We start from the raw sequence: 13,025 nt of genomic DNA, 5'->3' as shown, positions 1-13,025 counted from the left end.
TCAGACACTCCAGAAGAGGGCATTAGATCTTGTTACGGATGGTTATGAGCCACCATGTGGTTGCTGGGATTTGAACTCTGGACCTTCGGAAGAGCACTCGGATGTTCTTACCCACTGAGCCATCTCACCAGCCCAATGACTTTTTAATTAATTAAAATATCCTCAGGTGTAGTCCATAGTTTTATGCATTTGAAGTAAAATTGCTGGTTAATGGTTTCCACCAGTTAAGATTTTGACAGAGTTTGAGAAATGCTTTAGATGTTTGACCAGTCTTGCTTTCTCTGGCAATGAGCACGATTTTCTCTATCCTGTTAGTATTGCTTCTGTCTTTTTTTTTTTTTTTAAAGATTTACTGATTTTATATATGTGAGTGCACTCTAGCTGTCTTCAGACACACCAGAAAAGGGCATCAGGTCCCATTACAGATGGTTGTGAGCCACCATGTGGTTGCTGGGAATAGAACTCAAAACCTCTGGAAGAACAGCCAGTGCTCTTAACTGCTGAGCCATTTCTCCAGCCCTGTTGGTCAGTTTTTAATAAAAGTTGCAGTACCTCTCACAGTCCCCTGTTGTGTATGTTGTTGAAACTCTTAATATTTTTAAGTTACTTATTTCCTTTTTAAAAATTCTTTTAGATTTATTTATTTTTATGTGGATGATTGTTTAGCCTTCGGGTATGTGTGTGCTACATGTGTGCCTGTGCCCTCAGATCAGAAGAGAGAGCCAGGTTCCCAGGAGCTGGAATTAAAAGCAATTGAGTGGATCCACTGTGTGGATGCTAGGAATTGAACCTGGTTTCTCTATAAAAGCAACAAGTGCTCTTAACCACTGAGCAATCTCTCCAGCCCCTAGTTATTTTCTTTTAATTAGCACACTATAAAGTCACTTATTTAAAACATGATTTATGATCACTGTATATTGTACACAGGTATAAAATGGACAAAGTATATAGCTAGGCAGTGGTAGTACAAACTTTTAAACCCAGCACTCAAGAGACAGAGGGAGGCGGATCTCTGAGTTTGAGGTCAGCCTGGTCTACAAAGTGAGTTCCAGGACAGCCAGGACTACACAGAGAAACCCTGTCTCTAAAAAAACAAAAAACAAACAAAAAAGAGGCAGAGGAGGCGGATCTCTGAGTTTGAGGTCAGCCTGGTGTACAGAGTAAATGCCAAGACTACACAGAGAAACCTTGTCTTAGAAAACCAAAAATGTGTAGTCTGCATGGCATGTGGGTGAGGGCTAGCATTTTAGATTCAGGCTCCTTGGAATGGAGTCCTAGCTTCATGACCTGCCTTTTGTGAGTTACTTAAACTTTGAATTGTGTTTAACTTCTTCAGTGTGGTACATTATAGTGCCCGTCCCATAGGTGGTTAACTAAGAATGCCTTTGCACAGTTTCAGACTACAGCAAATATCTGACATTGTTGTCGTTGTCGGATTCCTCATCGTTTTCTGTTCACTGATTTTAGCTATGCCTTGTGGAGCAATAGAGAATGAATTCCCTCCCAGTTTACTTGACATTTGAAATAGCTTTGGTCCTTGAAGATATCTTCATTAATTTATTTGTTGAAGAAATAGTAGTGTGCAATCTGCTGTGTGCAAAGGAAGTGTTAGACACTTTAGATGCAGAGAAAAATGCTACCACAGGCCTCGGCAGACCTGATAATCCTATTCTTCTTCAGTCATCCTTGTCCATTAGTTGGAGAGGTCCAGCGCTCTGCATGTTCATAGAAGGGCAGTCACCCCTCCCTTCCAGTCACAGGTTTCCTCCATCCTTCCCTTCCCAAGTTAAAGTTTATTTCCAATAATAAAATGCTTATTTGAACATATTTTTCTCCATGTTTTTTCATGGGGGAGTCTAAAAGCACACTGGAGGCTGAGAGAAGCTAGTGAGCCATCTTGGCATATGGCTGGTAACCACGCATTGGACCATGCCTGCTGCAGCGATGCCTGTGCCATAGCTGATGTTGAACAGCTCCTGCCCTGGATGAGGCTGGGAGCTTTCACAGTTGACACTGATAAGCAATATCTGTGGTATATTGGTACCAAAATAAGGATCTATTTGCCACTTATTTTCTAGTCTCCTTGAACTCTGTTGTTCATATGCATGAGGATATAGGACCCCAACACCCTCATTCCATCTCCTGAGTCCAGCCACCTTTAGTAGATTGTAACTCTTTCCACAGCTCTCTCCTTTCCCTGCCCCCTGCCCCACTTTCTTTTTAGACAGGGTTTCATGTAGCTTAAGCAGGCCTCAAACTAGCTTTTACAGCAAAGGATGACCTTGAAATTTGCATCCTCCTGCCATTACCTCCTGATGCTAGGACTACAGTGGGCACCACCGTGTCTGTTCCTTTTCCTTACTATGTGTATACTGTGTTAGTTCACCGAAGAATAGATCAATATTGAATATTGGGCAGTTTTTTTGTTTTGTATTTTGATTTGGTCTTAGGTTTTTCAAGTCAGGATTTCTCAATATAGCCCTGGCTATCCTGGAACTAGCTTTGTAGACTGGGCTAGCCTCAAACTCAGATCCACCTGCCTTTGCTTCCTGAGTGCTGGGACTTTTTTTTTTTATGGTTTTTCGAGACAGGGTTTCTCTGTATAGCCCTGGCTGTCCTGGAACTCACTTTGTAGACCAGGCTGGCCTCGAACTCAGAAATCTGCCTGCCTCTGCATCCCGAGTGCTGGAATTAAAGGCTTGCGCCACCACCACCTGGCAAAATTGAGTTATTTTTAATTTACTTCTATGCCAAAAATATCTTTCCGAAGATTGTTTTACCTTTTTCAAACATACATATAAGGATATTTAAAACATTCTTTTGTCTGTCTCAAGTGCCTAGTATAGAAAAGGCTGCTGGCAAATTAATGAATGATTTTGTATTTCTTATTTTAAAATATTTAAATATAGCTGGGCATGGTGGCGCACGCCTTTAATCCCAGCACTCGGGAGGCAGAGGCAGGCAGATTTCTGAGTTCGAGGCCAGCCTGGTCTACAGAGTGAGTTCCAGGACAGCCAGGACTATACAGAGAAACCCTGTCTCAAAAAAAAAAAAAAAAAAAAAAAAAAAATTTAAATATTGGAAACCAGATGTGGTGGTACATAACTGTAATCCCTTGAGAGCTGAGGCAGGAGAATTGTGAATTCAAGGTCAGCCTTTGCTACATTGTGTGTGTGTGTGTGTGTGTGTGTGTGTGTGTGCACGTGTGCATGTGCACTCATGTGTGTGTCAATGGCCACAGCTTCGGATCCCTCCAGAACTGTTGTTACAGGTGACCATCTGATGGGATGTGACTCAGCTGCAGGTGCTCTCAACTCTGAGCCATCTCTTTAGTTCCTCCTCCCCTTTTTCTTTTAAAATAGTACTGGTGATTGAACCTAGGGCCTTGCACCCTGACATTGTTTTAAGATAATTTTGAATTCTGATTGTTTTATTATGAAACATGTAAATTGAGTGTTTATCATATATAAATTGGATGTTTTCATCAAATAGTGAAGGACAGAGCCTTGAAGTACTAAGCTTTTATTTCTTAAGTTGATATCAGTTATGTAATTACAATGATTTATTTATATGCAGCTTTTGTTTTGAAACAGGATCTTATGAAACCTAGGCTGGCTTCAGACTCACTCTGTAAGCTGAGGCTGGCTATGACTCCTGATTTTCCTGCCTCCCTCCACCTCTCAAGTACTGGAACGCTAAGTATGTACTACCATGCATATATTTTAATTTAATTTAATTTGACTTTTTGAGGCAGGGTCTTACTCTGTGCCTGTGGCTGGTCTGGAAAACCAGAGTCTAGGTTACCTTCACGTTTGTAGCAGTCCTCTTGCCTCTGCCTCTGCTTTTTGATCAACCACGGATATTTCTAAATATACTATTTTTCCCACTCACTATTTCACAGTTCTCTATCAGGTTAAAATGAGAATCCTTGTCTGGTGCTCTGCAATGGAGGGATGGGTAGAAGGAGCATCACCTCTGAGCTTTGTCATCTGGGGGCCTGAACCGCTCTGACCCAAGTCAGAGTAACCTAGGAGGAGCTTTAATGCTTTATCTTTTAACATTCTGGGCAGGTGTTAGTAGATGTGCCATGTACCACGGACCGCCACTCCCTTCATGAGGAAGAGAACAACATCTTTCAGCGGTCAAGGAAGAAGGAGCGACAGATGTTGCCTATGCTGCAGGTGCAGCTTCTTGCGTGAGTGACATGTTACAGAATCTCAGACATTAGGGTCTAGTCACCTGAGAGCTCGGCTGGGGGACTGGAAGCCAAGACCATCACATATAAGAATTTGGCTGGAGATTTGTCTGGAGGCAGTAGGCTTCATGAGTTGGTTCTTTCTAGAATATTAGCTACTCTACTTCATCATTTTATCCCTAGTGCCAGTGCCTTGCACATTTTTGAAAAGCAGATTCTGTCAGCTATTCGTAGATGTTTGAGAAACTCAGGCAGGAGAATAGCTTGAGCCTAGGAGTCTGGGCTATCCTAGATGCTAACCTGGGCAACATAGTGAGACCCTGTCTCAGAGAGAAGGAGGAGGCTGGAGAAATGGCTCAGCAGTTAAGAGCACTGTTTGCTCTTGCAGAGGACCAGGTCTGGTTCCCAGCACCCACATGGCTTCTCACAACCATCCCTAACTCCACGACCAGGGGATCTGATGCCTCTTCTGACCTCCATGGGCTCCTGCACACATATGGTACATATCCATACATTCAGGTACACACATGCACATAAAATAAGTAATAAATATTTTCTTAAATAAAGAAAAACTATTACATTTATTCATTTTAAAAAGAAGCCAGGCATGGTGCATGCTTTTAATCTCAGAGTTTGGGAGGCAGACATGGGAAGATCTCTGATTTTCAGGCCAGTCTGAACTACATTGTGAGTTCCAGGTCAGCTATATAATGAGACCTTGTGGAGGGGGTTGGGGGGTACAGGGCAGGGTGGGGTGAGGATTGAATAGAAAAAGAGAAAGGAGAAAGAGAAAGGGAGAAAAGAAAGAGGAGAGAAAAGCGAAGGGGCTTAGGGGCCAGGGGTCTGTATGACTGAGGAGAGAATTCAGTTGATAGCCATTATTAGGATTTAGTTCATACTAGATTCAGGCTTCAAAGGGTCTCTCTTTCTTTTAGCTAGTTATAATTATGTGTATGCATACATGCACACTCGTATAGACGCCCATGGAGGTTAAAGATTTTGGAGTCCCCTGGACTCGGTGTTGTAGGAAGTTTTGACATGGGCACTGGGTACTGAACTTGGGTCCTCTACAGAAGCAGTGTGCAATAATTGCTGAGCCACCTCTCCAGCCCCATCAGGGATTCTTTGAAGGAGGGTTGGTAGAGGTGGGTGTGGTAGTATGTGCTTATAATTCCAGCACGTGGAAGGCTGAAGCAGGAGGATGGCAACTTGGAGGCTACTCTGTGCTATACGACAGGGTTGTAGCTCACAAAGAAAAGAACCAAGCGAACATACAGCAAGGCTCCTAGAGGCAAGCCTCACCTTCTGCCACTCCACTGGGTAGTAGACCCCCTACCTGTGTCCCTAGCCCCCTGCTGCTCTCACCCTTCCGAGAGGTATACTAGTTATTGCTTTTTTTCTTGGTTTCAGGGCTGGACTCCTTGCCACCAAACCAGGAGGTCACGTTGTCTATTCAACTTGCTCACTGTCACACTTACAGAATGAGTATGTGGTGCAAGGTGCCATTGAGCTTCTGGCCAATCAATACAACATCAAGGTTCAAGTGGAAGACCTGTCTCACTTCCGAAAGCTTTTCATGGACACATTCTGTTTCTTCCCATCCTGCCAGGTTGGGGAGCTGGTAATACCAAACCTCATGGCCAATTTTGGACCTATGTACTTCTGCAAACTGCATCGGCTGCCATAGTGTTACACTTCCCTGAAGCAGGAAGGTGATGACTCCATTGAAATTGAGGCTAGTGGCAGGTGTATCCCCAGGCCTGTCTCCATCCATTACATCTAAAGATAGTTGTAAACAGCAGGAAGTAGGGACTGCTGCCCAGCTCTGGATTATCAGCAGGTTTCTAACACATACTCTCACTTCTATCTCTTAGCCTCTACTAAGGCACCTGCTCCATAAGGGATTAAGACAGAATCTGTGAATAAGCCCATAGTTTAAGCTGTAAATTTGGGAAGAAACATTTAGCCAATAAAGTTGAAGTGCTGTAAGGATGGGCCTGCAGTTGGGGACATCACATCAGTCTAAGTTCTATTACGTTTATGTGTCAGCTGAAGCTGCCAAGTGCCCAGCCAGGCCTCCAGGCCTCCCACACTGGTGAGTTCCATTTAACCAGCCCACAGGCCTGCCAGCCTCCCCAAATGTCTCCATATGGCACATGGTCTAATTTAAGGAATAAGTAACTGAAACGGTTGAGCCTGTGGCTGATGATCCTCTTACCGAGAGAAAGCTTTCCTAAGATGGATGCTTCTGGCTCATCTTCAGATGTGGCTACAAAAGCTGCTTGTTTCTTCCTTTATTTCTTCATATAAAAGCAAGTATTCTGGGAATTCCTGAGTGACAGCTATGGAGCTGTTAGAGAGATGGTTGGGACCATGGGAAATAGTTGGCTTTCCTCCCTTCAGAATGGCAACCTACTTCTTTTCGCTCTCCAAGTACCTCAGAATTTCTTGACATTTTATTTCAAGTGTCTTGTTTTTATTTCTAGTCTGTGGCCCCTCTCTGATGCCTGCTTTGGCTCATCTCCACATCCTCTAGAGTTTTGAGTTCTTCTGCATAGCGGGCTTTACCTCACACACGGTGTTTTGGGGTGACATTATATAAAGTGACTTGCATGCTGATTGTTTTGTAACACTTGTCAAACAAAGCAATTTTTAGTGCCAGGAAATAGTAAACATTGCTTATGGTCAACTGTGTGTGTGTGTGTGTGTGTGTGTGTGTGTGTGTGTGTGTGTGTGTGTATGTACCTTGTCAATAACTTGAATATTTATTGGCTCTTCCCACTTTTTTATCCCTCCTTTATTACCATTCTTTTCATCTTTCATGCCTTCCCTGCTAATCCTTATTAGAGTATTAGAAGTATCCATTGAGAAGGACGTTAGCAAAGGTTAAGACATCTCTTTTCTTGAGATTTGTATAATAACTGTGGACCTTGGAAGGCCTTCCAGACTTTAAGTCAAGTGAAGCTGGTAGACTAGAAGTGCAGGGAACTTGGCTGACATCTGAGTAGGACCCTCACCAGCCTCTATTCATGGCGTACAATCCCTGCCTGCTATTTACCCTGTATTTAGAATGTATGATGTATGATCTTATTTATATTACCTTGCAACCCAGCAGTGTGCTGCTTAATGAGTTTTGTATTTAATAATATAGCCATAATCACCAAGAGATACTGAAAATACTTCTATCCTTAAATGTTACCTTCTGGTCTCAATCTTCTTTTGTTTCTAGTCTCAGATAATAGCTGATCTGCCTTCTATCACCATGGTTAGAAGATGGAGTTGATTTATAACTAGATGAAAATTTCACCTTTATCTGGACCACTTTTGGTATGTTACTTGTAACAAGATGAGATCATTAGGGTTATTTAAAGTCTAAAGATCCTGTGGTGACCCTAGGGTCATTTCTGTGAGTTTGCAACTGGTCTAACTGGTTAGGTGCTTTCAGCTTAATTACTTCCATTGGGGTATCATGAAACCCTCCTGGGAACTTCTGATCTGAACTTTCCCAAAGCCAGGATTCAACCATAGCAAAAATCCTTGATGATGTGGTATGTGCCTGTAATTGTAGCACTTGGTAGGTAGAGGCAGGAATAGTAGGTGTTCAAGACCATCCTTAGCAACTTAGTAAATTCCAGTCCTGCCTGGGCTGCATGAGACCCTGTCTCCAAAAACCCAAACCCAACCCAACCCAAAATAGCAGGGCTCTAGACCCAGGTAGTGGTGGGGTACATGCCTTCAATCCCAGCTCTCTTTCAATCCTGGGTAGAGGCAGGTAAATCTCTTTGAGTTTCAAGTCAGCCTGGTCTACAGAGTGAGTTCCAGGACAGCCAGGGCTACACAGAGAAACCCTGTCTCGAAAAACAAACAAATACAGGGCTAGAGCATTTACCAGGGCTACACAGAGAAACCTTGCCTTGAAAACCAATAAATATGCTAATAACAGTTCTGTGATAAGTTCATGCTTATTTAATGTTTTGTTCAAAGACATTACAAGAATTAATTATAGCAGTGGTTATATTTGCTAAACATCATTAAATTGTATGTTTAAAAAAATAAAAAAAAACAATAAATAATAAATGAATACAGGGTGAGAGATATAGCTCTGTGGTAAAGCACTTACCTGGCATGTATAAGGTCCTGAATTTAGTCTCCAGTGTGCAAAAACAAAAATAAGCAGCCAGGTGGTGGTACATGGAGTCTACAGTCTTGGGAGGCAGAGACAGAGTGACCACAGATAATTCATGGCCAGCGTGGTCTATACAATGAGTTCAAGGCCAGCCAAGCTTATAAAGTGAGACTTTCCTAACAAAAGCTTCAAAACAACAGACAACAGCAAAACTCTTGGAGTGTGGTCTGTGTGTGGAACTTGCACATAGGTCGTTTCTCCAGCAGCGAGTGCTTGCCTGTGCCTTTTGCTGTCCTTTCTTATTAAAGACTTAGGTGATCTGTGAAGCCTGTCAAGTCATGCAACCTGACCTTGGGAGATGTCTGCATACATAAGTGGGATCATTCATCCCGGGACGTTCGTGTTCGTCTGTTGATGCTTTCTCCCCCTTTCTCCTGACTGTACTCCCTTTGCTCACTGATTGGTTGCTTCCCACTGCTTCCACTTTTGCCTATTACCAGTAAAACTGCTGAGAACATTTATACACATGACTTTAAGTGTTCACATCTTTTCCTGAGTAAATTTTTTAGGGCTAGAGTTGGTGAGTCATGTGGCTAATGTATGTTTTATTCAGAATTTATTTTTAGCCAAGTGGTAGTATACACCTTTAATCCCAGCACTTGGGAGGCAGGGGCAGGTGGATCTTTGAGTTCAGGAACCAGCCTGAACTACGTCGTGAGTTCCAGGACAGCCAGGGCTCCACAGAAAAACTCTGTCTCAAAAAACAAACAAGAGCAGAAATTCAAGATTAATTTTAATTATGTGTCTGTGTTGGTATGTGCACATGAGTGCAGGTACTGTCACAGAGCTCAGTAGCTGGTTACCAGGTCCTGGCGCTGGAGGTAACAGATGATTGTCCACAGACATAATATGTAGGCAGAAACACCCGTACACATAAAATTAAAAAAATAATCTTCCAATCAATAAATTATCAAATGAGTTGAATAGTTTCCAAAATAAGCAATATAAATGATTAATATGTTTTTTTTTAATGTTCAACATCCTTAGCCATTGGGGAAATGCAAATTGAAAGCATATTAAGCAATATATACTATATATAATTTTAAAAGTAAAGGAAAAACAAACCACATCAAGCAGTTCATGATGGCATTTACCTTTAATGCCAGCACTCGGGCAGTAGAGGCAGGCAGATACATGTTCAAGGCCAGCCTGGTCTAAATAGTGAGACCCTGCCAAAATAGAGGCCATCAGATCTCCTAGAACCAGAGTTACAGACAGTTGTGAGCAGCCATGTAAGTTCTGAGAATAGAACCTCGGTCTTCTGGAAAGCAGTATTATTCACCAGTGAACCATTGGTCCAGCCCAGGCTGCCTTTTAACATACTATGTAGCTGAGGCTGCCCTGAAGCCTGGCCTTTGCCTCCCTGGTACCAAGGTGACAGGTGTGCTTGCCACGTCTGCCTTTCCAAATCTGGCTCTTCATCTTATCCCCTCACGCTTTCAGTTCCTATATCAGGATCTTTGATCCATTCTGAATTGATTTGTGTTCAGAGTGATTGAGAGATCTAGTTTCATTGTCCCGCACATGGATATCCATTTTCCCCCAACACCATTTGTTAAGGATGCTGTCTTTGATGCAATGTGTATTTTTGACAATCTATCAAAGATTAGGTAGCTGTCAGGCATGGTGGCTCATGCCTTTAATCCCAGTATTCATTGGGTGTAGACAAGTGGATTTCTATGAGTTTGAATACAACCTGGTGTACATAGCAAGTTTCAGGACAGCCAGGACTACATGGTGAGACCCTGTCTCAAAATAATCAGTGGCCTTAGCTCCTGGGTTTCTTCCTAGGTCTTCAATTCTGTGGAAGTAGAGTTTCTACCTGGGCTAGGTGAGAAGTCATGAAGCACCACCGCCTGGCAGCTGTCCTGAGATGGCTGAGGGTGAAGCTGAACTACACGGAGCCGATAGCCGAGAATCTGCCAGCACCCTGTGAGGTCACCTTCATGCTGGTGCTTTTTCATTTCAGCTAACTTAAGCCACTAACTGACAGGAAAGTATTGATAGAATACACAGAACCTAGTGTTCGTCAAAGTGCAGAGAATAGAATCACATCTCAGGTGATTGTTAAAAATACTGCTACAGTGATTGAGGAGGTGGCTCTGGTTAAGAACATTGGCTGTTTTCCAGAGGATCAAGAATCCATTCCCAGCACATTGGTTCCCAATGGAATTCCAACTCCAGGGGATCTTCTGAGGCACCAGGCACACATATACACAGGCAAAACACCCATGCATATAATTTTAAAAAATTACTACTTTGGCCCCACATTAATTGATGCAGGTTTTTTGTTTGTTTGTTTGTTTTCCCCTCTGCTTCATCCCCAACCCCATCTTAGAGACAGGGTTTCTCTGTGTATCTTTGGCTGTCCTGGAACTCAGTTATAGACAAAGCTAGCTTCAAACTCAGAGATCTGCTTGCCTCTGCCTTTCAAGTGCTGGGATTAAAGGTGTGTGCCATCGCTGCTATGAACCAAGCTGATGCTACACAGTCTATAACTGCAGAGTTCATTCACAAGGATACCCAGCGACACTGTTCTGATGTAGCCATAGATCCTGGAAAGGTCCAGACTAATGAGTGCTCAGTCGCACCTCAGCAGGTGAGGCTCTGGGAGTCTTGGGAAGAAAGAGGAGCGGCTGGCCTCAAGGCAGACCAGGACATTTTAAGAGAAATCCTCCTGGAGGAGAAGAAACTTGAGCCAAGACTGGAAGTAAATAAACCTAGTACATAATGAAGGAATCCCTGCTCACACTGACCACAGTCCCTTGAACTACGAGTACCAACTGTGCCTTCACAGTTCTCATTTAAACCTGGATTTCTGTTTTAACTGCTATTGATGGTTAGTGTTATAACTTCAAATAACCTATTAATTTTTTGTCTGTTTTTGAGACAGGGTCTCTTCTACGTAGCCTTTTTCTACTTCCTATGTAGGGCAGGCTGGCCTCAGACTCAGAGGGCCTTGCTTCTTGCCCCCTGAGTGCTATGCTTACAGGTGCGTGCCACCACCAGGCTTTCTTACGGATTCTTCACAGCATCCTGGGAAGCACCTTGGTTCCTTCTGCTGTCATATGCCGAGTTTCTTTCCCTGTGTGTCTTTTTTCAGTTGAATATTGCCTTCTATCTGCTAGTCGCTGAATGTTTGTTTTTTTTTTTTTTTTTTAAGGCGTGCGCCGCCACCACGCTAGCATACATTTATTTATTTATTATATGTAAGTATACTGTAGTTGTCTTCAGACACACCAGAAGAGGGTGTCAGATCTCGTTACAGATGGTTGTGAGCCACCATGTGGTTGCTGGGATTTGAACTCAGGACCTTTGGAAGAGCAGTCAGTGCTCTTCACCACTGAGCCATCTCACCAGCCCCCTGAATGTTTGTTTTACCAACAACTCTGCCTTAAAAAATTATTTTTGCTACTTTAATGGAGACAGTACATGTTGCCATCTGGATCCAGGGACCCTTCATCTTTACATTTGTGTCCTTTACTGGTTCTATTTGCTTTTCAGAAAAGGTTTCACCCAGTGGTTGAGGCTGACCTCCCCGGCTTCCCCAGTGCTGTTGTCACAGATTGCAGACAAGGGCTGCCACACCTGGATGAACTGGGTCTTGGAGAAGAGTGAGTTTGTCAGGCAGAATGTATTGTAGAGTGGGGGTTTTGGTTAGAGGGGAAAACAAACAAACAAACAGTTGGGGAATAGGCCAAGGGGAGAGTCTGTGCAGAATAACAGTGGAACCTCAAATCCTGAGGGAGTCAGGCTGAGGATTTTCTTGTGTGGGTGTTTACTGGTCTGTCAGAACCATCACATAGAGAAATATGCTGCTTCAAGTTGTGAAGCTATGAGAGCATCTTCTGGAGCAAGTGACCTGTCTCCCTTAGATGTTTCTGTTGTGACAGGTGTCCCAAGGATTGCAGCTATGGCAAAGGCATGACAAAAGGCAATTAGAACAGGTGCTGAGTGCTCACAACCTGATTGACAAGCACAAGGCAGAGTGAACTAACAGGATGATGACAGTCATCTGAAACCTCAAAGCCTGCTCCCAGTGACATCTCCTCCAGCAAGACCACCATCCCTACCCTTCCCAAACAGTTCTAACAGTTGGGGGCCAAGTATTCAGTATATGAGCCAATGGGGCACATCCTCATTCAAAGTTTCTTGTCTCTCTGTCTCTCCTCCCTCCCCCATCCCTCTCTGTCTCCCAGTCCCTCTTCCCTATTTCAGCTGAGTGCTAGAATTATAGGCATAAGCACCATGCCAGGCTTGATTTGTGAAGCCTATTTTCCCAGGTGAGTTCTCAATATATCATTGATCTACACACAGTCTACCATGAATATGTTCTCTGTGGAATACAATGTAAGCATGGAATATTCCATTAGGGCTTCTCAAGAATGAAAGCATGTGCTTTTTTAAAAAAATTGGTTTTTGCATATCTGGATTTCAAAAACTGGTTTGCTACTAACAAGCTATCTCCCATACCATCTCGGCTGGAAGAGTTGGTGGACAGGCGATGAGCTGGCTCATCACAGCGGGGTCTCCAACTCACAGTGACAACTATGACACCTCAAGATCTAAGTGTTTCTCTAATTCACTGCCATTGCTGTGGCTCATTTTCTTCTTCTTTTTTTTTTTTTTTTTTTTTTTTTTTTT

At 43.1% G+C, this 13,025-nt stretch overlaps 1 protein-coding gene across 3 annotated transcripts in view; it reads left to right on the top strand.

Moving 5' to 3' along the window:
- The window catches only part of Nsun4 (NOP2/Sun RNA methyltransferase 4), a 20,829-nt gene extending 12,840 nt beyond the window's left edge, over positions 1–7,989 (top strand). For 2 of the 3 annotated variants that reach the window (XM_029539427.1, XM_029539426.1), the window contains 2 exons: positions 4,071–4,195; positions 5,606–7,989. In XM_029539427.1, coding sequence (XP_029395287.1) covers positions 4,071–4,195; positions 5,606–5,882 — 402 coding nt within the window. In that variant the 3' untranslated portion in view covers positions 5,883–7,989. The remainder of the gene's footprint in view (positions 1–4,070; positions 4,196–5,605) is intronic. The other variant, XM_021200801.2, reaches the window with a different exon arrangement.
- Positions 7,990–13,025: the final 5,036 nt, after the last annotated feature.

The sequence above is a fragment of the Mus pahari genome, chromosome 6 (assembly GCF_900095145.1).
Source record: "Mus pahari chromosome 6, PAHARI_EIJ_v1.1, whole genome shotgun sequence".
NCBI lineage: Eukaryota > Metazoa > Chordata > Mammalia > Rodentia > Muridae > Mus > Mus pahari.
The sequence above is the reverse complement of the archived record's forward strand: the minus strand, read 5'-3'. Positions and strand labels throughout refer to the sequence as shown.